The sequence below is a fragment of the Phoxinus phoxinus genome (assembly GCF_949152265.1).
Source record: "Phoxinus phoxinus genome assembly, chromosome: 8".
Taxonomy (NCBI): domain Eukaryota; kingdom Metazoa; phylum Chordata; class Actinopteri; order Cypriniformes; family Leuciscidae; genus Phoxinus; species Phoxinus phoxinus.
Genome location: NC_136883.1, coordinates 26,753,851 through 26,781,097, shown reverse-complemented (window position 1 = coordinate 26,781,097; position 27,247 = coordinate 26,753,851). Strand labels below are relative to the sequence as shown.

Sequence of the window (27,247 nt, the reverse complement as noted above, 5' to 3'; positions counted from 1 at the left end):
AAAGGTTTAATATTTTGGCCTAGAAAAATAAATGTTTAGTTCTTGATTCGTTTTTAAAATTCCCACTAAACACCCGAAATACCCTTTATAGGGCTTAAGGTTTCGAGGTCTTAAAATCACCACATTTGAACATTTGTTTTCACTGCACCAGTAAATAAAACATTTGAAGTTACAACAACTTAGTTATAATAATCTTTATTTGTTCATATTAAAAGCTCCATTTAAAAAAAAATTTTGTAAACGTGTTAAAGAATCTTCCATCTATGTTAAAGTTCTGCTCCTAATCTTAATATATTACAAATAAATTTACACTGAAGCAAATTTGCCCAGCAAGCAATAGCCGTCATTTTACAGTCTAAGCAAACTAGACCGATATAGCCCAGAGTAGCTCACTTCTAGCCAAAATAACCTTGAAATTTGTTACAAAATAACTTGCGAGATGATAATATTAGGCTACATCATGTAAGTGATGGTTTCATTTCTTTGACATGCTCTATGGGCTTCTATTCTTTGGCTATGGTTAGACAGTATCTACAGGTGAAACTCGAAAAACTAGAATATCGTGCAAAAGTTCATTTATTTCAGTAATTAAACTTAAAAGGTGAAACTAATATATTATATAGACTAATTACATGCAAAGTGAGATATTTCAAGCCTTTCTTTGTTATAATTTTGATGATTATGGCTTACAGCTATGAAAACATTTTCACAATATTCTAATTTTGAATTTGGGGTTTTCATAAGCCATAATCATCAAAATTATAACAAATAATAAAGGCTTAAAAATATCTCACTTTGCATGTAATGAGTAATATAAAAGTTTCACCTTTTAAGTTAAATTACTGGAATAAATTAACTTTTGCACAATATTAAAATTTTTCGAGTTTCACCGCATTACATTTTCACTGCCCAAGTTTTGCCTTGTTTTAGCCTAGACATCAGGGCTGTGTTTGGACAGCTAAAAGTCTTTTAAACTGAAAATTGTTTGCTGGGTTGTTGTTTTTTATCTTGATCAATCTCATTCCTCCACAGACAAACACTATTTTCAATACTGTAATGTTCTTCAGCCTCAATGGGAGTTTACAGCAAAGCTGTATAGGAAATTGCTTAATGTAAATGTTGGTCAAACTGTTTGTCCAGTTGCAAAAATAAATGCTTCCATTAAAGATTATGAAATTAAGTTAGATACAGTGGGGAGAACAAGCAGGTGCTGATTTTGCAGGTTAATCCACTTACAAAGCATGTAGAAGTCTGTAATTTTTATCATAGGTACTCTTCAACTGTGAGTGATGGTAAAACAAAAATCCAGAAAATCACATTTTATGATTTTTAAGTAATTGCAAACAGAGGTTTCTGTACCAAATATTAAGTTCTGCTTTTCTGATGTATCAAATACTTATGTCATGCAATAAAATGCTAATATTTTATTGCATGACATAAGTATTTGATCAATCAGAAAAGCAGAACTTAATATTTGGTACAGAAACCTCTGTTTGCAATTACAGAGATCATATGTTTCCTGTAGTTCTTGACCAGGTTTGCACACACTGCAGCAGGGATTTTGGCCCACTCCTCCATACAGACCTTCTCCAGATCCTTCAGGTTCCGGGGCTGTCTCTGGGCAATACGGACTTTCAGCTCCCTCCAAAGATTTTCTATTGGGTTCAGGTCTGGAGACTGGCTAGGCCACTCCAGGACCTTGAGATGCTTCTTACGGAGCCACTCCTTAGTTGCCCTGGCTGTGTGTTTCGGGTCGTTGTCATGCTGGGAGACCCAGCCACGACCCATCTTTAATGCTCTTACTGAGGGAATGAGGTTGTTTGCCAAGATCTCACGATACATGGCCCCATCCATCCTCCCCTCAATACGGTGCAGTCGTCCTGTCCCCTTTGCAGAAAAGCATCTCCAAAGAATGATGTTTCCACCTCCATGCTTCACGGTTGGGATGGTGTTCTTGGGGTTGTACTCATCCTTCTTCCTCCAAACACGGCGAGTGGAGTTTAGACCAAAAAGCTCTATTTTTGTCTCATCGGGCCACATGACCTTCTCCCATTCCTCCTCTGGATCATCCAGATGGTCATTGGCAAACTTCAGACGGGCCTGGACATGTGCTGGCTTGAGCAGGGGGACCTTGTGTGCGCTGCAGGATTTTAATCCATGATGGCATAGAGTGTTCACTAATGGTTTTCTTTGAGACTGTGGTCCCAGCTCTCTTCAGGTCATTGACCAGGTCCTGCCGTGTAGTTCTGGGCTGATCCCTCACCTTCCTCATGATCATTGATGCCCCACGAGGTGAGATTTTGCATGGTGCCCCAGACCGAGGGAGATTGACCGTCATCCTGAACTTCTTCCATTTTCTAATAATTGCACCAACAGTTGTTGCCTTCTCACCAAGCTGCTTGCCTATTGTCCTGTAGCCCATCCCAGCCTTGTGCAGGTCTACAATTTTATCCCTGATGTCCTTACACAGCTCTCTGGTCTTGGCCATTGTGGAGAGGTTGGAGTCTGTTTGATTGAGTGTGTGGACAGGTGTCTTTTATACAGGTAACGAGTTCAAACAGGTGCAGTTAATACAGGTAATGAGTGGAGAACAGGAGGGCTTCTTAAAGAAAAACTAACAGGTCTGTGAGAGCCAGGAGTTATTACTGGTTGGTAGGTGATCAAATACTTGAAATAAAATGCTAATTAATTATTTAAAAATCATACGTGATTTTCTGGATTTTTGTTTTAGATTCCGTCTCTCACAGTTGAAGAGTACCTATGATAAAAATTACTTACCACTACATGCTTTGTAAGTAGGAAAACCTGCAAAATCGGCAGTGTATCAAATACATGTTCTCCCCACTGTGAAGAACTGTGTTTTGAGTTAAGTCACAATCTGAAGTAGCAGACAGCAGCATCTTGTAAGTAACAGCATAAAATACCTAACATCTTTGTAACATTCTCCTCATAAACCAGTAATGAACTTTTACACCAAGATTTCAATTGGACATTTTTAACTGAAGTCTGTGTGGGGTAGCACTTTTACTACCAGTTTTATTAGGGTTTAATACATGGCTCTATGGATAACTGATGCTTGATACTTAAGTTTTTATTTACTATACTGATGCCGTTCATGTAGAGAAATTACCAGAGGGGACTTTAAACATTATTGTAATATTATTATGGTGTCGGTCTTGTTGATAGGCCGAATATTTTGTACATTTAATACAGTTGAAAAAAATCAAAACAATATGTCATGTGCACATATTTATTTATTTGGTGAGTAGCCATGTAATAACTGGGATAATATACTGTCATTATAGCTACAAAAAATATTTATAGACCCAGAGAAACAAGCTTGCAGCGATCTTTAGAATTTTGTGTCTTAACTTCTTATTGTAGAGTTACCGAAAGTTATCATGAGCATTGTAATGTTTGAAGCTGATGACGTAACAAATGTTATTTTTAAAACGAGCGGGTCATTCATAAGCCCGTAAGATCTTACCTTCATCCTGTGGAAATATAAACCGGACGACAGAACACAATGAGCGCAGCGCTGAAAAGGGGTGGGGCTACATAAGGTCTATATTTCAATAACGAATATCGCACTGTACATTATATCTCTTAAGGCCAATTCACACTGTGCCGGCAGACAGCGACCAACAGCAACTGACACTTCAGATCAGCGTTTCCCCTGTCGGCAGCTTTTTCCAATGGTCTGTGCTTGTTTTCACAGATTGAACGTTCAATCCCAGTTTGTCAGGTTGTGGAATGTCTGAGAAGTGGCATACTGTAATCTGGTCAGGTGATTGTCCGCAGTGTCAGTCAGTGCAGTGTGAATTGACCTTTACATATCCAACCAAATGATAAAACTTCCTCTACCAATATTCATAGTAAAAACAAGAAAGAAACCAAATAAATAACATGTCTTGTTATTTAAATTTTTAAGACAATAAGTAAGAGTTTAATACAGCTACAAATGAAATGTTACAAACCGATAGGTAGTAGATTAACAGTTTCACATTTACCACACACACACACAAAAAAATCCTTCATGCAGTTTTTATGCACACAATTTTAAGAGTTTTACAGCTTCTAAGTCTCGGTCAAACATCTTCTCATTTACAGATGAGTATTGCTCAAATTCACTTTTTGATTTATTCCAGTGTGACCTTAAAAGTGAGATGGCTACAACTTCCTGTCTTTGCAGCCTGTTTAGGGAACCAGTAGTAAGAGAGCAGCAGAATGGAGAGGAAGAGACCCTTAAGAAAATTAGAACCAGGCCGGGAGGGAACTAGGCTTCTTGTTTTCCTCATGAGTAAAACTTGCTGTTGTTTATTTTTTGCTGTGGTTTATTTAACCTGTATGGACAAAGATAGACAGATATGAATATCCTCCTCACAGAGGGTGTGATGTGTCTTTAAATTCACTCAAGCAATTTCGTACACTCACTTTTTCTCTGAGTAAGTGAACTCCTGCGAGAAGTCCTCGCGACGATTAGGAGTGGCGGCGCGCTGCAGGTTGGAGTGAGTGTCATAGAGGCAGAACTCATTGCTCAACTCCGACTGCTTCTTTTGCAACTGTTTCGAGGAGGAGTAGAGTTCTTCCTGTACTTTCTGAAGAAACAAGTCAGACAGGGGATTTCCATTAAACTAACAGTGTATTCACATTAAAGCAAAATTAGATATTCTATAATTGTGACCCTGGACCACAAAACCAGTCACAAGTTGCACAAGTATATTTGTGGCAAAATTATTTTATGTCAAAAATCATTAGGATATTAAGTAAAGATCATGCTCCATGAAGGTATTTATTTAGTAAATTTCCTACCGTAAATATATAAAATAAATATTTTTGTGAGTGAATACAGCAAAATCTGGAATCTGAGGGTGCAAAAGAAATCGCCTCCATTTATGTTTGCACCCTCAGATTCCAGATTTTCTAATAGTTGTATCTCAGCCAAATGTTGTCCTATCCTAACAAACCATACATCAGTAGGAAGCTTTTTTATTCAGTTTTCAGATGATGTATAAATCTAAATTTAAAAAAATTGACCCATGTGACTGGTTTTGTGGTCCAGGGTCACAATAATATCAACAAAAGTACCTAATTCTTTTATAAAAATTCAGAAGTTTCTTACCTCCACCTGCTGAACATCAACATACACCAATAGAGTTGCCAGCTCCAGGTTTTCACTAAATCCATTCTTTAAAGGGACTGATCTGTACCCTGTGAACGCATCAAGCTCAGTTTTTGTACTCAAACTTAAATCTGCTTTAATTTGCACAATGTTTCTCAAAAAAAAAAAAACGAATTTGGCAATGACGTTGACAAGACTTACCTGAGCGAACACCTTTTACAGGGAACGTAGCCTGGGCCAGGAAATTGGGGTCAGAGAACATGTCCTCTTCAAAGACCACAAAACGTAGAAAAGTGAGGTCTGGGTCATACACGTTGAAAGTAAATGCCTCTGAAGGCTGAAAGTTCGGCCCGAGCCATAAAGGGTTCAGTCCATTGTCATCTGTGAACAAATATGGAAAAAAAATGTTTTTACATCTCTATAGATAAAACAAATACTTCTGGTGCAATCTATTACAAGACAGTCCAAAAATAATAATAAAACATAATAATAATGTATTTCTATAATAATTTGTATTAAAAATTAAACACACACACATATACACACATATATATATATATATATATATATATATACACACACAAAGCTTAAGCAGGTTAGCATTATTTATAATATTTAAAACAAAAACTAATATAAGTGACAATCACACAACAAAATGACTAAAACTTTAAATCAAAAATGCAAATGTAAAACTATTCAAAATATGAATAAAAACTATAAAAGTATCTCAGTGATATTAAAACAAGACTGCTTCTTACGGCAAACGGTAGTCTTGACTTTGTTGTCTTCTGTTTGGCCACACACTTCAATCTCCACAAAGGGACTGGCAATGCTCCGCCCTGGTTTGGGAAGATGTCGTGCTCCTATCACCTGAGAATCAAAAAAACAAAAACAAGAATCTTTTCAATTCTTTTATTAAAATGAAACCGTTCTTGTTCAGCTCTCAGACTCTGAAGGAGTACATTAATTTGATTCTGTTTGAATGAAGATCATGTCTTACCCTAATGGTGATAGTATATCTGACGTTCTTCTTCTCCTGGTGAGGGTCATAGGAGTCTCTGCGCATCATCTCAGGTTGCAGAACATATCCTGTGCCTCCATTCAGACTGAAGAGAGCGCTGTTCAGCTGAATGTACTTATCTGAGGAGAGAAGCAAACGCTGTTTTATATACTGAATATATGCAATGCTCTTTTTTTTATGACTAAAAAAAAGGTTGTATTTTTTATATTTCACATTTGTATCTTTAAATAATGGGTAACACTGTACATTAAGGTTTATATGTTTAAAATTAACTAACAAAGAAGAAAATTACTACAGCATTTATTAATCTTAGTCAATTGTAATTTTAACATTTACTAATACATTTCTAAAATCCAAACTTGTATTTGTTAACATTTGTAAACTAACATGAACAATGAATGATTAGATTTTTTTAACTAGCATCAACAAAGATGAATTGCTCATTGTTAGTTCATGTTAACAAATGAGACCTTATTGTAAAGTGTTACCAAATAATTGTTTAACCTTCGCACTATTCTTACAACATTATTTTGCATGTTCCCTGCTTCCGTCTAATACTCTACCCATTTATGCAAACATTTATTTACACTTTAACTAGAATTTCAATAAAACCTTTCATTGTGTAATTTCCTCTCTTCCTTGTTTACTATTTTACACAAGAGGTCAAGGGTTGGTTGATTTGTGTGGTGTAGTTTTCTTGCCCCTGCTGGTAGACGTATGGCATAACTACACCATTATGCTGCCAAAAAGCATTGACAAACGAACACATTTAATGTGATAGGCTCAAAAAGTTATTTACGCCAATGAGCAAAAATGGCTGGTCACATGTCGTATACTTAAAGTGAGGTCATACGTTAGCCAAACAACTGCTATTGAGATGAGTTGGAATGTTAACAGAGAGTTTTCTCCATGTATTATAGACCTGATCAACTTCACACTTCATCTTACCAGCAGTTTGAAAGTTGAGTGCCACCATGTGACAGCCACACATCCACAGAGGATACGGATCATAGTTGGAGGAATCCACCCTCTGGCCCTTAGGGTAGATGCGACTCAGCGACTTGCGGTTATACAACATAAATTGAGTCGACTTGTTTCTGGAAGGAACCTTAGTTTCTACAAAGGAGCGAACCTCTTTGTAGGTATAATTTTCTGAAAGGGAAAGTAATCGCATTGTTAATACACAGTTAATATATGTTTGGGGTCAGTAAGATTTTTCAATGTTTTTTAACTCTGTTACGCTCACCAAAACTGCATTTGTCAAATCCGTAATATTGTAAAATATTATTAGAGTTTAAAATAACTGTTTTCTATTTGAATATATTTTAAGATGTAATATATTCCTGTGATGGCAAAGACACATACTCCAGTCTTCAGTGTCACATGATCCTTCAGAAATCATTCTAATATGCTGATTTGGTGCTCAAAGAACATTTCTCATTTTTATCACTGTTAAAAACAGTTGTGCTGCTTTTTTGTGAAAACAGCTAAACATTTTTTCAGGAAACTTTTTTTTTTTTTTAAACAGCGTTTATTTGAAATAAACTTTTGTAGCATAGTAAATGTCTTCACTGCCACTTTTGATTAATTTAAAGGGATGGTTCGGAGTAATTTCAACCTAGGGTCCTTAGCTTTTTTCCCCTTGGTCGAACATTATTAAAGTTAGAGCTTATTTAGAGATATCATCTCTAGGCTCGAGGTCATGGTGCAAAGGACCCTAGGTTGAAATTACTCCGAACCATCCCTTTAATGAATACTTGCTGTTCATTTAAAAAAAATGACCCCAAACATTTGAATGATAGTGCATAAGTATTGATATTTGTGTAAATGTGTATAAATGCATATTTATTTAATTAGCTGTACCAAAGCGGTCCTTGTCTTTACTGCGAGGCTGGCAGTAAACAACCAGTTCAGACATCTCGCTGGCCACCTCTTCTTTCCTCTCGTCCTCCCTCTGTTTTATTTTCTGCAATGGGAAATTATTGTAAACATTCATAAACCCTAGCCCAACATTATACTTTAAATACTTGACTAGATACTTAGAAATGCTTTAGATTAAATATTCTCTCTAGGGCTACACCTAGCATTTAAACACCCCCTAAATCTGTCTGGCTTCAAACAAACAATCCTATATTTATAGAATGAGTGACTCAAAACCTCGTGACAGCTTCCCCGTGTGACAACTTGCCCTATTTAGGACACGTATTAAGATCCAAACGTGAGTGTGTGAGTCTAAGCGAGTGATACGGACCTCGAACTCTCGGTTTTCTTCTCTCTGTGTGATGTCCCAGGCCACCTGATACCACTCGTACAGCTCCTCAGTGGTCTCGGTGGCCAAATCAAATGGCATCATGTTCTCTTTATTTTCCTTATCCTGCAACGTCACCACCACAGGCTTGCCATGTTTGGCTGAGCGAACTGGAAATGAAGAAATGGGTGCAAAACAAGTCTGAGCATAACAAAGCCACATGCTGTACAGGTGTTAAATGGCCCTGAAGATAAATCATCTTACCAACAGTACACTTTGAGATGTCCACTACCCCTTTACATAAGTCACCTAATGGATTTTCCTCTTCAGGCTGAAAGAGAACATCTAATGTTGATGTCCAGAGTATTGGATGTAGATGTTTTCTATGCATGTAAGCAAATAAGCATGCAAAATACTATACTAACTAGCACCAAAGGACATATCTGTTTAGTTAAATATCTACATTTTTAATAGGCTTTACCTGGTAATTGGCATCAGATCCATTGGCCACTTCTTCTACATAATTTGAAGGGAAATAGTGCTGCAGTTTCCCACCGTAGTCTCCTTTCCACCTGTAGGCATCAGCAGATAAACGGGGAAATTAAATGTTGGTGAACTTATCAAAATGTAAGCAATTCAAATCACCCTGTGGTTTTTGAAACACCTGATAGAGTCACAAGAGCGTGATATGATAATCTTTTTCTGCCAATAATGCATCTATGTGCCACAAAGCTACACTAAAATAAAAGTACCATGGGTTTTTGGGCAATATACCATGGTAATACCAGCTAGGTTTCATGGACATGAGCCATGGTAAAATATTAGTATTCTTTGATGTACACTTCAATTCAAAAGTTTGAGGTCGGTAAGATTTTTTAAAAGAACGTAATACTTTCATTCAGCAAAGATGCATTAAATACAGTAGATGAAAAGTGACAGTAAAGACATTTATAATGTTATAAAAATATATATTTCAAATAAATATTGTTCTTTTGAACTTGATATTAATAAATAATTTTCACAAGAATCCTGAAAAAAGGTACGGTATCATAGTTTACCAAAAAGTATTAAGCAGCGCAATGGTTTTCAACATAAATCATCAAATTGGAATGAATTGGAAGGATCATGTGACACTGAAGACTGAAGTAATGATGCTGAAAATTCAGCTTGGCAATCATGGGAATAAATGACATTTTAACTATTTTTTTAATTATGTAAAAAAAAAAAAAAAAACGTTTCTACCATACTTTTGATCAATAAATGCAGTCTTGGGTTGAGCATTAGAGAGCTTACCGACCCCAAACTTTCGAACGTACCTTGGAGTATTGTTTAAATGCTGTGGTAATCATTTTGTACCATGGTATTTATCAAATTTTCATGGTATTTATTATTTGATACCTTCACTGCATCATAGCACTGCCACAGCTTTTTTGCAATGCTAAATAGAGCATTTATTGCTTTTATCGACAGAATATACAAATAATCTCACCATCCATTTGCCTCCTTAATCACATTATGGATCAAAGAGCCCTTGTAAAAGGAGAGTTCATCCGGCCGCATGGCCCTGTAGTCATAGAGGGCCTTCACTGTGCTCTGGGGCTGCAACGCAACAAAATAAGTTCAATCTTGCTCTACGGATCTGCAAATGCACTGAGGTAACCCACACAACCCCTCAGTGGTTCAAAGAGTGTGAAGGCCAAAATAAATTCTCTTTAAAAAGAATTTGTGAATTACATCGAACTAGAAACATGAAGCATTTATGGCTAAACATGACATCGCTGTTTTAGCCAGGCTGCACTTCCTCTTTCGAGACGATCAGTTTCCTATGTGAGAGAAAGAGATAGCCAGCACCACCACTTCCTCCCCAGCCCACAGGAGATGACCTCTTGTGCATACTAACATGCAGGAGCTGTGTTTGCTCTTCAAAGTGCTTACCAGAGATGGCTCTATCTCGTTGGCCTCCACATACTGTTTAGAATCATAAAGTGAGGCGGTTTTGGTTATCTGAAAAGAAAGACAAAGCATTTCTTAGACATTTTTCCCTGCACATTACACTTAAGCCAAGCTAAACCTATAATCTACACATTTTAATATGTCTGATTAGTCTGTGTTCTAGATCAGTGGTTCGCAACTGATTTTGCTTCAGCACCCGTATTGGGAAGCAAGTGGTGACTCAAAAGTTTATTGAAAAATGTTTATTTTAAAAAAGCATTATGTGTTAATTAAATGAGCAATACATTTTATGTAAATAAATATTTGTTTTAATGTTGCAATTTGTTGTAATTCATGCATTTAAAAAGACCTACCGGTATATATTTTTTAACTAAACTGAATATTTAAAAAAATGATTGAAATACACACACATATACATATATTCATATATATATACATATATATATATATATATATATATATATATATATATATATATATATATATATAAATAAAGGAAGCTTGTTTCTGCAATGGAATAAAAAATAAAAAAAGGTAACTGGATTTTTTAAAATCTCACAACAATATGACACGTAATTGCGAGTTTATATCACGCAACTTTATAGCATGCGTTTTTATTGTGACAAAAAAAATCAGAATTGTGAGATTAAAAGTCACAATTATCTTTCAATTTTTTTTTTATTCCATGGCAGAAACAAGCTTATAATATTATATTATATTTATAATGAACATCATTGTGATTGATCACAGAAAACCATTCAGCAAGGTCACATTAAATTGATTAAAAGTAACAGTAACAACATTTATAATGTTAAAATAAAATCTATTTCAAATCCTGAAAAACAATTATCATGGTTTCCACAATAACATATAACACGAGACATGTTTTAGTTTCATGTCTCCTTGAACACATTTACACAAAACAATGCCACCAGTGCATATTATACATGTTCAACTAAATCAGAACTTCTGGTCTGAACTTTGATTGGAAAAAGGAGAAGAGACCAAAAGAGCTACTACAGATGAAAGGATGCAAGTGTAACATGCAAACTGTGACCGTAGCAAAGGAAGAGGTGCACATGACCTTGTTCACTTTGAAGAGTGTATGCAGACAATGAATGCACTCAAAGAAAAACTGTTGTACAATCACTGCACAGTGTTCAGTACAGTCCACAGTATGGGGCTGTATAAAAAGTGGGTAACACTTTATTTTGCAGTGTCCTCATTACACGTTACATGTAGTTACTATAGTAATAACTATATAATTACATGAAACTAATCCTTAACCAAACCCTAATCCTTACTCAATAGTAAGTACATGTAGTTAAATATTATATTTACACTGTGACACAGTCACCTTAAAATAAAGTAACCAAAAAGTATTTTCTATTCCAAAATAAACTATTTTTTCTTACCGAACTGAAGCGCTCAACTAGTTCTGGTGTGACTGGGTAGCGGAGTTTGATCTTCCGATATAACGGTTTCTTTCGGAAATAGTCGACCAATTCCACCAGGCTCTCAAACTCACTAGAGGTCCCCAGCACGTACATAGATCCCTCTTTGTGTATCCGGCAGTGCTTCACCATCCCTTCACCTCTGTTTCAGCAAATAAAACTCACAATGAATTACAATAATTATTTAACTAAACAATATAAACACCAACAACAACGTGCTACTGTTGGTCTTTTGCCCCAGTTTTGAGGCTATGAATTAGATGAATTGAGTTTCTGGGATGTCTTGATTTTTCAAAAAAACTAAAACTTGTCCAAGTAAAAAAAAACTCAGACAAGTAAACAGTGAGAAAGAAAGAACAAAGAAACTAATTACAAGCATATCAGAATACAAACTCCAATAGAGCAAAGACACAAATTAAATAGACCCACCTTAAAAACTTCAAGCACTAGAAATAAGAAATACTACATAAATTGTATAAAGTAATCAAATGTATAAAAAACACAGCATAGTCTTCACTGTGTACATAAAATATATATTTATACTTATTATAGGAGTATATAGTTAGTATATAGTTACAAAAGTGAATCAGTCAAGAGCAGTGAGAGTTGTTGTTGTTGTTTGATTAACCTTAATAATGACAGCAGGTAAATTTGGATGCTGTCACTTTAAGACATAAATCACTGTTGACCATGTCTTTGCAAGTAAAGTCTTTGACACATAAGCATGTATATTTAACCGTTCAAGCTCATTTAGTTGGGAAAAAGCACTCAGTTCAGTTCTCACGCTTTATGAACAGCAGCTTTATATGTGCGCATCTCTCAGACCGCAATGGGAAGCAGTCTCTCTGACAGCATGCGCATATAGCAAAATTAGCTGTCCTTCACTGCTTACTGCACTTCAACGGTTTATAATAATAATATGATATCAATAATAAATAAATGATAAATAATTTAAATAATAAATGGTTCATGAAGTATCCCATGATCTACACTAAACCAAGTCTAGAGGAATTTTTTTGTTTTTGTCTGTTTGAAAACCACTTAGAAAAGTAACAGCACATTTTACTTCAGGGCTCGTATTGGAAATCAAGTGGTGACCCAATAAAGTATCAAAAAAAGTTTATTGAAACATTTATTTTTATTATTTAATGATTAGTTGTTAAATTATGTGTTTAAATCAATAATTGAAATCTATTAACTGGTTTAATAAAATTACATGAATTTATATACAGTATATATACATACAAATCTCTCCACATGATGGGATGTGAATGGATGGACAACTTAAGTATTTGAGTGTAATACTCAGGGTTACGTGTGTTGTTTTTTTTTAAACAATCTTAAAAAGCAATGCTAACGAAGAGATGGAAAACAGAGCAGCACCTGAAGGTGATGGCGTAAGAGTCTGAATCTTCTCTCTGTCTGATGAGGAAGGCTCCGTCTCGAGGGATCCTCATGAGATAGTCCTCCGCCTCGCCTCGACTCAAGTTACTGTAAAACCACCTGAAGACAAAAAAACCCACAGCTTCACATCTACGGTGTGCCTGCATTTTGTAGTGAGCGTTAGGAGAAGCTGCAAGCCTGACCACGTGGTCTTCTACAGCCCTACTGGCCGGGATGTGGTAAACACCATGAAGTTGTTTGTGCACATCAAGTATCGACTAACCCTTCTCGCAGGTGCTGGTCTGGTCGAGGCACAAGTTCAGTGAGGCGCAGGTAGAAATCTTGACAGCGGAGCAGGTTTTCCCTGTAATACTGGATGAGCGCATACACACTGGGGAAATGCAAGTTTTCTGTAAGGAAATAGACAGTGTGACCTCCTTCTATGCAGGAACGGATTCGACAATGCTGAACTCGTCCGCTGCGCCTGCAAAGACCACAAAGAATTTATTTAGCAAAATGTGCATTGTGTGTTTAATTGTGACCAAAGAAAAAAAGTAATTAATATGAATACTATGGGTCTTTCTTGTTATGCAGCACCATATGAATGCATTGTAATGGAAGTATTTCTATAAAAGGGTATTTCTTTTAGAGATATACTTAGGTCAACATCAGGCACATAGATGTATTAATTGTGAATCATTTACACAATGTAAACGAAAACTAAACTAACAGGATAAACAAAGTGCTGAAGTTAGCCATTGGTCAGTGAGACATTGAGAGTAACTTCCTGGAGGATGATGTCATTATGAAAAACGTAATGCCTGTAGGACATGCTCAAACTGTTTGATTGAATTTGTATTGTACTGATTATAATTGATGTTGTATTTGTGTTGTGTTGATTTTAGTACTGTAGTTTGAGTACAATATCAATACAAATAAAAATGACTGTAATACATGACTTAAAGTAGAATAAATTAAATAAAAAAGGTATTAGCGAATTAGCTAACATGAAGGTGTCAACTTAAAGTTAAACGGATAGTTATTGCAAACCTGTGTGAATTCTTTCTTCTGCTGAGCACAAAAGAAGATATTTTGAAGAATGTCGGTAACCAAACAGTTGATTGGCCCCATTGACTTTCATAGTATGTAGGGGAAAAAAGTCAATGGGGTCAATCAACTGTTTGGTTACCGACATTCTTCAAAATATCTTCTTTTGTGTTCACTGTTTAGCAGAAGAAAGAAATTCATAAAGGTTTGGAATAACTTGAGGGTGAGTAAATGATGACAGAATTTTCATTTTTGGATGAACTATCCCTTTAATCGACATTTTTATCCATCTTTGAAATGTTGATATTATCATACTGATTTCTGTAAATTTATCAGAGGATGGAATCTCTTTTTTTTTTACAAAAAAAAAAAATCACTGACATCATCAAATATATTGCTATGATTAAATGATGTTTGTGTTGTTGTTTCGCCCCACCAAATATTGTCACTTCCTGTGTGATAATGTCAGAATAATCAATGCCACATAGACAAACTAAAATAGCTAAATTAAAATGATTTAAAATTCACCCCATGTTCACTTAATTGTGAAACAGTGCTAAAATAACGAATATGTTATATAATGTTATAAATAATATGATTCTGATTTCAGTCTTAAACAACTGCCAGATTCATATTTTATCTAGTATTTTATCTAACATTATGATGGGACATGAAAATGTACTGGATAGTAGGAATTAACCATATCAACTGCATATGCTTTCCATTTGTAAAGACTAAATTAAAGACAATAAATAAAATAAAGAGAAAATACAGAATAAAAATAAAAAAATCTTTCCTCCCTCTTTGAAGAGAATGAGAACAGGCCTACATTACCAGAATGAGAGGGTGCAATCATTGACGAAGGTGTCGCTCTCCCGCACCAAAAACGTTCCGTCAACTCCACCCGAATCTGCACAATATTCTTGCAGCAGTCTCTCGGCAGTCTGTCTGCCCTCTGACATCCGCCCGTGAAACCAGGGCTCTGACTGATGAAGCTCTGTACCTCCCTGGGACGACTGAGGAGATGTTATTTACACCGTTTATTTCCTTAATTTGTGGCATTTTAAAGTAAATCTCATTCTGAAATTGAGTCTCAGTGATTTACCTTTCCAACATCGTCCTCTGGTTCATTCTCCTCAGCATAATACAAAGTCTTGTTCTCGATCACACAGTAGTGCTTGTACCATGTCTGCACACGGACACAGTCACACAGAAATTACACTCATAATCAATAAAGGAACTGAAATAAGATGAAACAACCACACAAGCCCATGATGATGTTAACTGGATTTTGGCACCTCATCTATTGGATCCCAGATGAAGAGCTCTCCCTGCTTATCTCCTTTTCGTAGATCCTTTTTGCCAAAAGTCCCATCAAGATTCAGTTTCTTGTGCTGTATGAAAAAGTTAGTAGCAAAACATTGATTGTGTGTCTTGGTATTGCATTGTACCCTGAAAGGATGCAGGATTTTCCAGTGAAGCTTTTCTACCTTGAGGATGATCTTGCCCTTCAGTTGGGTTGGTGATGGCAGTTGTTCTGCTTCTGGTTCCAGTGGCTCCATCAGAAGCTTGTCCTGGAAAACATCTTTGAACACCTGAGCCATCATTTTCTGTTGCTTGATGTCACAGTGTTCTTCTATGGACAGTACCACAGGATACCTGCAAAAAGGATACCCATTTATTAACATAAATTATGTGCATTTCCAAAAAAAACTAAAAAATGTGTGTAGTAATTTTATTTTTAATCATTATCATAAAAAAATACTCCTACAAGTATAACATAATCAGTAGATGAAAGTTGAAGAAAAATGCAGAGGTCGTATTTAAAGGAACACGCCGACTTTTTGGGACTTAAGCTTATTCACCATATCCCTGGAGTTAGATAAGTCCATACATACCCTTTTCATCTCCGTGCGTGCTGTAACTGTCTGATGCACCCACCGCTAGCCTAGCTTAGCACAAAGACTGGAGGTAAACGGCTCCAGCTAGCATACTGCTCCCAATAAGTGACAAAATAATGGCAACATTTACATGTTGTGATTTGTATAGTCACAGCATGTACAAATAACAAGGTCACATGAGACACAGCCATCTTCTAACTGTATACATACTGGGAACTATATTCTCAGAAGGCAGAGTGATTTGCTCGCAGCACCTGAGAAGCCCCGTGGTGAGAAGCAGAGAGTTCGCTCAGAGTGTTGCGCTAATCACTCCGCCCAAGTAGCAGTGCTTCGCCTTCGGAGAATATAGTTCCCAGTATGTATACGGTTAGAAAATGGCTGTGTCTCACGTGACCTTGTTATGTGTACACGCTGTGACTATACATATCATAACAGGTAAATAGGAAAATGTTGGCGTTATTTTGTCACTTATTGGGAGCAGTATGCTAGCTGGAGCCGTTTACTTCCAGTCTTTGTGCAAAGCTAGGCTAGCGGTGGGAGCGTCAGGCAGCGTTACGGCACGCACGGAGATAAAAAGGGTATGTATGGACTCTGGGGGATACGGTGAATAAGCTAAAGTCCCAAAAAGTTGGCGTGTTCCTTTAATCTCAAAATCAAAAAAAAAAGAAGAAATTATATTTGCCATGAAGAGAATGAAAACTATTAAAATTTCTGTGCATTGTGAAATTATTCTCAAGCCTGACGCTCGCATCGGCCTGGGAAAGTTAAAGCAACCAGGGGTGGAATCGCTGCACTTATCAGTGCAATCGTGGGGCTAAACAAGAATGTCTCCTCTCTAGCGAGGAGGAATGGTAGAGCGAGTTAAGACAACCGCTCGGCATCAAAGCAAAAAGCTAAACGAGTGAGTTGTAGGCCAGCTTACATACCCGTATGAACAGGGGAGTGCCTTGGCATGCAAATCTCACTCGCCAATCTTTATTGGCCCGTTTTCTTACTACCCAACGGTGATTGGACGTATGGACGTAATGGACGTATGTGAAACGTGACTGACTGAAAAACAAATTCTACCCATGCTTTATAACACTTTACATTTAAAATGTAAAACATTTTTTTTTTCATGTAGCAGTAATGGCAATTTAGGGGGAAAGTTTGTTTTATTGTCATAAAAATAATGTCACAATGCAAATAATCTATAAAAATAGGCTTAATAGTCTTTATGCAAAATATAACTGCTTATTTCTGTTAAAAATGGGACACACTATGACCCGGGCATGTTCTTTACATGTTTTGCTAAATTCGCCTATTTCCCACTTAAAGAGATAACGTCACCAAAATAAATGTGTGAATGTGTGTGTTGCTGATGACTAACTCAGATGTTGCAAAAGCATGATCATTGATGGCCTTAACCACATCCTTAAACTTTATCTTGGAGGTTCTGGTCCAGCCGTGGTATATAATAGGTTCATCTGGACCATTCCAGCAGTCCACTGAATTGAAAAAAATAAATACATTCATCATACTGACTCCCACTGATTTCAGATTTCAATGTATTATTATCATCATCAATGCATACTGTAATAATGAAGCAGAAAGGGACCTGCATTAGTCTAGCAGAGAATTAAAAAGTATTTTTGTTGAAATGAGGGTGTGGTTCACTGACACTCAACACAGCGGCAGCCGAGCCTAAGGCAGCGCACATAAGCTTCTGTTGAGGACTCACTGCGCAGTTGATCTCCAGTCAAATATCTGTGAAAAAAGCGAAACACATGAAGTAACACAGGAAGTTCATCATGACAAGCAGGAGCTGCATGTGTGTCATCAGCATGAAGAACAGCAGCACTGACGTGTTGTGAGAAGAGTTGATCCAGTAGTGAGACAGAGGATTGTTCATGTCCAGTGGGTGAATCTCTGAGAACTTCTCATCCCAAATTGAGTTTTCTTTGGAGAAGAGAAAACTGAGGAACTAGAAAGATATAGAGAAAATCTCTATAAACACAACACCTGCATATATAAATTTACAGAGTCAACAGATCTCTATAAGCTGTACCTCTTCAACGGTAAAGGCTGGATCATTAGTCTTCCTCATGGTGTCATCAATAAATATAGTCATCAGCTCTCTGACTTGATTCAGATTGTTGGCCCATAAATCCTACAAAATAAATTCACAGAATTTTATAAACAAAACAAATAGAATTTGAATGAAATATACAGTATATAAATATAGCTAGATTGACTGTGTGATAATGTCAGGATAATGCCACATAGACAAACTGAAGTAGCAAAATTAAAATGATTTAAAATTCACGCCATGTTCACTTAAAGGTACGATATGCATGTTCTGCCGCTAGAGGGCGCTACATTCCAAACAACAACGGCTTAGCTTGATGACGATGTGAAGGAGCGTGGAATGATTGGAACTGTCGTTTTCAACTCCACCGTGGATGTAAATTAGTCAGACGTGAATTGAAAAATCATGTTCATGGATGAGGAAAAGTTCTATTTTTATATATGTTGCGTTTAATGACATGCTTTTATTTAATTAAAATGAATTAACTGCAAGAAAAGTAAGGTTTGATACTAAATTGGTTATCATAGATGTTACTGTATTTGTCGAATTCATTGTTGTGATAGCGCTGCACAGTTTTACGTGTTCTAAACAATTGTTGTAAAAGTACATTCGAACATACCCACATAATTTCCCAAAAGACTGATTAATCTTTATGTATAACACATGCTATATTTATTTACATGGTCATAAAAACCAGACGTTGACGTTTACGTTTATGCGACTTGTCTTTGTCGACAGAACCAGCTGCAATCGGTAAAGAATAATTGTGTTCCATAACGACTGCACGAAACAAGCTAACGTTTGTTGATTGATAGACGCTACAACTACAACTTCCGCATTTGTCCAGGACTCCACGCAGTACGAGCAAAGAACTTATATTGTCAAAACACAATTATTCTTTACCGATTCCAGCAGGTAAAATTGCAGGTAAAAAAGTTTCGCCTCTTGTTCTTCTATACTCTTTGGTACGAGCGGAAACCGAGGGTAACGCGGATATGACGCCATTGACTAGCGACTCCCAGCTCACCCCTGCTCACACGCCCCGTTTCCTTGGTTAAAATCGCAATTTTCTCACGATTTAAAAATAGTTGGAAAGACTTGGGATATTGTAAGTAATCAACTTAACAAAATATATAACACTGGCCTTGTGATTTTGGGATATTTTAATGCCAAAAATCTTACATATTGTACCTTTAATTGTGAAACTGTGCTAAAATAAATGTTATATAATGTTATAAATAATATGATTCTGATTTCAGTCTTAAACAACTGAATGCATGGATGGATGAGCAGGAAGTACACAAATACATATATCAATCTTACTCTTTGCTGATATAAAAGGAATCTTTGAAAATCGGAGAGTTGAACAGGCTGATCGTTGACACTGAAGAGAAAAAAATACAAAATAATAAGAATGAGAACATTAGCATGGCCCCATGATGCACATTTAAAAAACTGATTCAACCAAAATAATGGACAGTTTCTTACCCCATGATGAAAGCACACGACTCCTTTCTAAACTCCTCTAGAATCTAACAAAATGACAAGCAACATTCAACATATGCATGTAACAAAATGTATATATATATATATATATATATATATATATATATATATATATATTTCAAAAGTTAAGGGTCCAAAAGTTCTTCCCCAAAGAAGTTAATACTTATATTCAGTAAAGTCATGACAGTGAAGTCTTTTAGAATGTTACAAAATAAACAAAAATATGTTTTACAGTTATAATGCCATCTGCCAATCACAAAAATATCATGCAGCACAACTGTTTTCAACATTGATAATAATTATTTCCTGAGCACTAAATCAGCATAGAATTTCTGAAGGATCATGTAACTCTGTGCACCCTTATTGTAAAGTGTTACCAGTTTTTTTAAATAATCTTACCGACCCCAAACTTTTGAACAGTAGTTTAAATATATATATATATAGTTTTGCTAAATTAAACATGCTTTGGGTGTAATTTATATACATAAATATTTTATTCAGCTAAACTAAACTGCACTCTTACCATCTTTTGGTTTTCATATATCAAAAGATTGTAGAATTTGTGAAATTGCTCAAAATCCAGGACATCTTTCTTTGCTCCCACCAGCTGAAATTATGAAGTTTATACTTTTAGTGCAAAGCCATTAACTAAACATGTCTTTAAAAAAAACAATTATATATACTGTAGTATATGTATATATTCAAACTTTTGGATAAACACAGATCATCATTTGCAAAACATCAGGAGAGGAAATGTTCCCATTCAGTTGCCATAAAGTTTTCCATATGATGCAAAGCATACACTTCCGTCAAGATGATGTGTATACAATGAATCATTCATACCGAAATTCTGTCCTTCAAAAAACGTCCACCTGGTACTTTGAAGTTCATTTGTGGCAAAAGAGACTTCAGCTCTTTCAAGGTAATGCTGTGAGAGACATGAAAGAGCATTAAAGAGGGGTAAAGAGGAGAGACAAAAACTGTAATGAAACTGGGTGAGAAGCAGGTGAAAGAGAAAGAGGAGAACCTATTTTTCTTTGTCTGATCAACCGAGTACATCTGCTTCCTCAGCCAACTACAGTGAGAGGGAAAAACAGAAAATGAAACAAACAATGATTTGGTTAACGGTTCGTAAATACACAAGGTACACTCTCTGTAAGTGTGTGTGTGTACCTCTCTATAATCTCTGGTGTGTGAGCCACCAGTGTCTCCTGTCTGAGTAACTCCAGTCCTGTCAGCCATTTTTCTGCATCCTCCACTGAATCAGCTGTGGAACAGCAAATACTATCAGCGCTAAAAACAATGCAATCTTTTCCACAGAAAATGTTAGGATCACATCAAGTTCTTCCTTTAACAGTCATTTCTAAACCAGCCAAATAATGGAATATCCATTAACTCAGGTATGCAAAATGTGTTTTAAAGCAGTCTATACATATCAAAACATCAAATAAATCTAAAATGTATATATTGAAAGAAAGGAAGTGGCTAGGCTAGGTGGTACAACTAGAGCTCTGTAAGTTGTATATGTTCATTATTATTGTAATGTTATGTCCGTTGAGACATGAGGTAATTTAACATCTCTCATCTCGTGACATTTGCAGACGCTGCTGCGTGCGTTCGTGTGTTTTGAAGGAGGCGTGGCTTTGGAGAGCACTGTGAAGTTAGCTATCGCTAGCATGTTCAAAATCGCCTACCTTATCTTTATATGGTTTTATAACTTAGAATATGTAATATGTATAAAAAGTACACATACCCCCCAGACTGAGAGTGTTGAGAACAAACTGAGAGCCATAGAATATGGTAAAGCATGTGTTGGGGTCTGTATTTTTATCCTTGCTGTCCTTGAATCGATCAAATTCTTTGGAGTTTTTTCCTGGTCGTACTTCCCGGATCTCAAAAAGGTCCACTGCAAAAATGAGATTGCAACATAAACATATTGTATATACCGACAGAATTTAGATCAACAGACAGCAATTATAGTGTTGTTGTTGTTAACTAAAAGTAAAACTATTAAAAATCGTTTTTGTTTCTTGGAGAGAAAAAAAAAAGATGAAAAACTTGAAAAAATATTGTTGGAATCAATATATAAAATATAAATAAAATACTAAAAACAAATTTGTTAAAACTTTATATACAAATAAAATATTTTAAAATATACAAATAAATGCCAATTCAAAATATATATAAAAAAAATACTCTAATAGTATATACAAAAAAATAATAAAACAACACTGGACCAGATCTGATTAAAAGAAAGAGATAATTCCTGTGGGGAAGAGTTTTGAATTAAATATAAATGTATGTTTTTTTAATATATATAAATATATTAATATATGTAAATATCACAAGCACCATGACAAGGCACATGACATGTTACGTCAAAACTAAAAATAAGAGTATGAATACGAATAGTATAAAATGCACAAGGAGTCATGTGCAAAAGAAACAAAAATAAAAATGTGTAGGTGAGAAGTAGTAAAACTCTGGAAATGGCACTTCATAGGGTGAGAAAAATATTGTGATGGGTGTGATGTCACTAAAGACTGCCATAATTACTGGCAACAGACAGTCAGTTCACTGGCCACATCCCCAAAAGTGTCCTCCTACAAGATCATGGTGCCATATGAGTTTAGATTGTTGCTGCCCATGGAAACAGCGAAGTAGCTCACTTTGAGACAGCCCATGACTGCTGTCTGAAATCAGCTCTCTATTATTTAACAGATCAACCTGGAATGTTGAAGTTGATCTCACTGTTCATTTTATCCGTGGGATTTTTATATAAATTGTTAGTGATATACACTTCCGTTCAAAAGTGATACTTTTATTCAGCGAGGATTTCTATTTTAAATAAGTTCTTTTTAACTTTCTATTTAACAAATAAGAAAATGTATCATGGTTTTCCACAAAAATGTTAATCAGCACAACTGTTTTCTAAATTGATAATAATAAGATGTGGCTCTTGAGCACCAAATCTACATATTAGAACGCTGGAGTAATGATGCTGAAATTTCAGCTTCACTGATTTTTGAGATCGACTACTTTTGACTGACAAAATTTCAGCCACCGGAAACAATAACTGATAAAGTGAGTCGTACAAAACCTTTCTTTTTAGTAAACTTTGTGTACACAAACAATGTTGCCAATGCTAGAGTTCATGTGTAGAGCCCCTGGTGATACTTCGAGCACAGTTTTTTTTTAATGTTGTGTCGAGCCTCCTTAGTGTTTTAAAAAAAATTAATAAAAATTATGCTATCATTGTAGTGCCCCAAGCACTCCCATTCAAAAGCCATTTCGACCGAAAACGAAAATACGGTCAGTCTTAAAAGTGGCGTTTCCATTCTAATTATGCTTTTACACGAATGTTTGACTCGGGTAGATTTACAAAAATAGACTAGGTTGCAATTTGGTTAGAGTTACCCTTTAAATAAAAAATATTAAATTAAAATCTAACCAACACCAAACTTTTGAATAGTAGTAATACATTTAAATTTCTGTAAAACAATAATTTTCTAATAAATAGTGCTGTCAAATTAATTAAAATTAATTAATCAAAATTAATCGCATCCAACATAAAAAAAGTTTGTATGTATGTATATATGTATGTCTGTGTGTGTGTGTTATTTATGTGTGTATGTATATATATTTACAAACTTTTATGTTGTATGCGATTAATACATTTTACAGCGCTACTAATAAACTTTCATCATAAAGTTCCTGTAACTTAAATGGTCAAACAAACATGGGTTTTTCTTTACACATACAAAAACAATGAACAGCTTTAATGTAAAGGTAAGTGTAAATGCAAGAAATTAACTTGAGGCAAGGTACTCACACACTCCTTCTGTCTTGTCGGCGGTGCGCGTCCAGGCCACCTGACGCGTCTCCATGATGACCTGCACGGTAAGCCTCTCCATCCTCTGCCTGTACACCGTCATCACTATCCCCATCTCCAAGTCCCGCTTAATGAGACTCTTCTTGTACTCGGTCAGGTCTCCCTGCTGAGTGCAGCCTGCCATCTCTGCCTTTGGTCACACACTGGCAAAAACAAACAGCCACAGCTGGTCACTTATTGCAATCTGCGTGGCAGCAGCAATACATGTAGTCTCAGGGTGCATATGGGGATACTTGGCAGGTATGCTTTCTGAACAACTGAATTATATGGCTGAAAATGTCTGTACTTTGAATATCAAAATACAACGGAGTATTTGATATTCAAATATTTCAAGATACTGCATGGAACAAATCAAACATTAAATGAAATGAAAACTCTGTCATAATTTACTCACCCTCATGTTGTTTCAAAACCTGTATGACTTACTTTCTTCTCTGGAACACGAAAGAAGATTTTTTGAAAAATGTCTCAGTTTTCATTGCCCATTCAATGGTTTGCAGTGACTTTCATTATATGGACAAAAAAGGTTGAAACATTCATCAAAATATTGTTTTTGTGTTCTGCAGATGAAAGAAATTCATTCAAGTTTTGAAACAGGTTTGGGACGACACAAGGATGAGTGATGGATATCTTGAAATGCTTGTATCTGAATGAATCCATTGTGTTGTGAAATGCATGGAAGTTATTGAATGGATTATACAGCTACTGTTTCTATAGACAACATTCACTGAAGCTTTTTAAGTTGTCAAATGAAACAAGTGCTCATTAAACCGAATTTGCTAGAACAATTGATTCCTCTTTACAGTATTGGATTTAAAGAAGTACATTTTGTGGGGAAGACAATGTTAATACTGTAATTTCCCAATCATGCACGTCAGCTCTGATAATAGAAATTATCACAACCTAAAGAGTAATATCACCATCAGTTATCTGTGACTAAACAGTACACCTTTCAGAGACAAGTCAGTTTTCCAAACTGCTGAACCATGGCAAGCAAAATAGATGTTTCATGTCTCGTTCCCCATAGAAGCCAATATTTGCATTGCAAATGAGTAGCTGAGTACTGTGGAAGTGTCCCAAAGCAAGTCCCTCTTTAAAAGTAAATCATTAACCCAGTAAACTCAATGTGGTTTCCATTCAGAAACCTTTGTACATCTCATTCACACCCTCAATTATTCCATTGTGAGCTTTCTGTGTGAAAGAGAGTCTATTCTCTTGAGACTTAAAGTCTTATTCCTAACATTTAAAGACAAGCACCAAGATAAAAGAACCAACTAACAAACCAATTATTTTTTTTACACAAATGATAAGACAAGAATAAGTGAAGATCTGTTGCTCTACAGTGTCAAAAAATGTATATGCCACCTTGCCACATCTGGTTTGTCTTTACTGTAAGTACAATACGTAATTGTTATAATTTACAATAAGAGGCAGAGGAGGCACACCTGCCTTTGCAGAATTAGCTTTTTATAGACCACGGATATGTATAGAACAATTTTGTGCATTACTTATTGTGCATTTTGTTGCAAATATAATTTTCAAGTAACAGTTTTGGCATTGATGATAAATGGGAAAACTATGGGGCTTCAACTCATATTTATTTTTATAAAACGACCTAAAAAAACTAGATCAGTGTATTTTTCATAAACAAAAAATGTAGGCCTTTAAATCAAATGTACACATAAACAGCTACTGTAATACCCCGTAATGTAAACATCCAAACATCCAAATAAACGATTACTTACCCAAGTTTTGAGAAGACAATCAATGACCACTTCGAAAACCGCCTGCAGTAGTCTAACTAATTCTCATTTTAAAAATAAAAAATAGCCTTATGCAGTATTGAAAAAATCTCTATGTTCAGTCTAGTCACAATGTGGTCAGTTCCTCTATTCGCTTAACACAAGGAAGTGAAGAGAACATTATGAGAATAAAAAAAATCCGGAAGCAAAAATATCTATGCAAAATCCCCAGGGAAGAGATAGCGTTGTGTGTACCACGCTGTCAAACTTTTGTGTCTTTGTGCCTGTGTAAATATGCCAAAAAACGCGAGATCCGGATAGTGGAGAAGCGTTTATTTCTGTGTGTATTCAGGTTGAGTTTCAGTCGCATGTTTCCCGTGTTGACGTAATCATGACATCACGAAGTTCTTCTCATTTAGTGTTTTATGTTCATTAACAACCTATTAATGATTCGGTAAAAACGAAATGTATGACTCTGATGCTAACGTAATGCATTCAAGCAAAGTATAAAAATGGACATACTTTCTAAGTAAACTTTTGAGGTGATATGAAAATGAAAGCACCTGTTGCTTGCAGCTGGGCGCTGGCTGTCAGAAGAACATTTTGTCGTCCAAAATGATGTTAATGTTTGAGTAATGAATGATTGGTCTTATTCTCATGTTTATTTCTTTAAACATGCGAATGAGAAAAGGCTCCGTAGCCTAGAATGTCGAATTCAAGTCGCGTTCTTTTCTATCCTTATCTAGCATTACTTCAGCGCGCGCATTCCACTGTTCCCTTTCCGAACGGTCACTTAGTATTGCGTAGCTATACGCAGTGGGGAAACTCATTTCCTCAGATTTATTGAAGCTTAAAATGTAAAGCGCATAGAGAGCCTAAGTCCCTCCCCTTCCGGTGGACCACCATGGGACCTTATTTTGGAAAAATATTGTATGGTAGTCAATGGCATTCTCGTTTGAATTGTCCCCTGAATTAGGCTACACGTGATTTTTTTCAATTTAAAAGATACATTTTAAAGTCAAGAAAGTCGCAGTTTGATGTAAAAATACGTAATTACAAAGACTACAAACCCAAAAAGCGCACATGTGACGTCATACCTTTTCTCTCAATGAATGAAGCTAACTTTTCTGAAGCTAACGTCTGTATTTTTTTTCTTTAGTCTTACGTTATAATCGTAACGTTACGCCGTCATGCCTAGTGTTTTGTACCAGACTGCACACATACGAGCAACGGTGACGTACATAGTGCGAGACGAGAGAAGTTAATTGAGCGATTTTCACAGAAGACTAAACGTTACTCTTCTGTTTTATGACAAACTGCAACTTTCTTAACTTTCATAATTATCTTTTAAATTGACAAACATCATATGTGTAATTCAGGGCACAGTTCAGATGGAATAAAAAGAAGTTGTCTCCTGCCATTGACTACCATACATATTTTTCCAAAATAAGGTCCCATGAGCCGGAAGAGGAGGGGAGGGACTTAGGCTCTCTATTAGCAGCTGCACATCTAGACAGTGAGAGACTGGCTCACGTTGGCTGTGCTGCAGCAACTGCACATCCAATGGCGAAGGCGCCATCAGGGCGTGGCAGAGCCTATAAAATGAGCCCGGAATCGGCATTATAGCAGATCAGTTACTCAACTTCAGCGGCAAACTCCGTCTCTCCAGATTTACTCAACTTCAGCGGCAAACTCCTGGGGTCTACCCATGACGAAGCCGCGCTCTCTGCTGGCGGCTGCTCTGCCTGTGTCGGTGCTGCGGTCGCGGCTAGCTCTCGCTCTAGCCCCCCACTCTTCCGTTTCCCTCGCTGCTTCTGCCGAGGAAAAAGAAGCGCCGCCGCCAGCAACAGCCCGAGAGCATGGAGATTAGCGAGCCCATGCCGGCTACGTCCCCGCGTGCCTCGCTTTCT

At 36.2% G+C, this 27,247-nt stretch overlaps 1 protein-coding gene across 2 annotated transcripts; it reads right to left on the bottom strand.

The window, feature by feature from the left end:
- Positions 1 to 3,237: 3,237 nt before the first annotated feature.
- Positions 3,238 to 26,224, bottom strand: plcg2 (phospholipase C, gamma 2). Of its 2 annotated transcripts, none has more exons than XM_079620339.1 (33): positions 25,341 to 26,224; positions 23,536 to 23,738; positions 21,457 to 21,609; positions 20,877 to 20,970; positions 20,731 to 20,778; positions 20,547 to 20,631; positions 20,227 to 20,310; positions 19,686 to 19,729; positions 19,521 to 19,581; positions 18,177 to 18,278; positions 17,974 to 18,092; positions 17,790 to 17,875; positions 17,499 to 17,616; positions 15,719 to 15,887; positions 15,527 to 15,622; positions 15,334 to 15,417; positions 15,063 to 15,244; positions 13,465 to 13,665; positions 13,182 to 13,301; positions 11,760 to 11,940; positions 10,327 to 10,395; positions 9,881 to 9,990; positions 8,873 to 8,963; positions 8,656 to 8,722; positions 8,395 to 8,561; positions 8,007 to 8,109; positions 7,092 to 7,295; positions 6,123 to 6,262; positions 5,881 to 5,992; positions 5,324 to 5,503; positions 5,123 to 5,211; positions 4,435 to 4,598; positions 3,238 to 4,343 (listed from the first exon to the last, which is right to left on the bottom strand). In XM_079620339.1, the coding sequence occupies exons 2-33, from the start codon at positions 23,717 to 23,719 to the stop codon at positions 4,295 to 4,297; spliced, it is 3,756 nt and encodes a 1,251-aa protein (XP_079476465.1). In that variant the 5' UTR covers positions 23,720 to 23,738; positions 25,341 to 26,224; the 3' UTR covers positions 3,238 to 4,294. The 2 variants fall into 2 exon arrangements, with proteins under 2 accessions (XP_079476465.1, XP_079476466.1); XM_079620340.1 differs by having other exon boundaries at positions 25,901 to 26,196.
- Between the last annotated feature and the right edge of the window lie 1,023 nt (positions 26,225 to 27,247).

Excerpts from the sequence above, each read along its gene's own strand:
- plcg2 (XM_079620339.1), bottom strand. The coding sequence starts at position 23,719 with ATGGCAGGCTGCACTCAGCAGGGAGACCTGACCGAGTACAAGAAGAGT. Across the intron at positions 15,623-15,718 it reads AGGGCAAGATCATCCTCAAG|CACAAGAAACTGAATCTTGA; the intron begins GTAGAAAAGCTT and ends TTTTTCATACAG. Across the intron at positions 13,666-15,062 it reads GATTGCACCCTCTCATTCTG|GCGCAGCGGACGAGTTCAGC; the intron begins GTAATGTAGGCC and ends TGGTCTTTGCAG.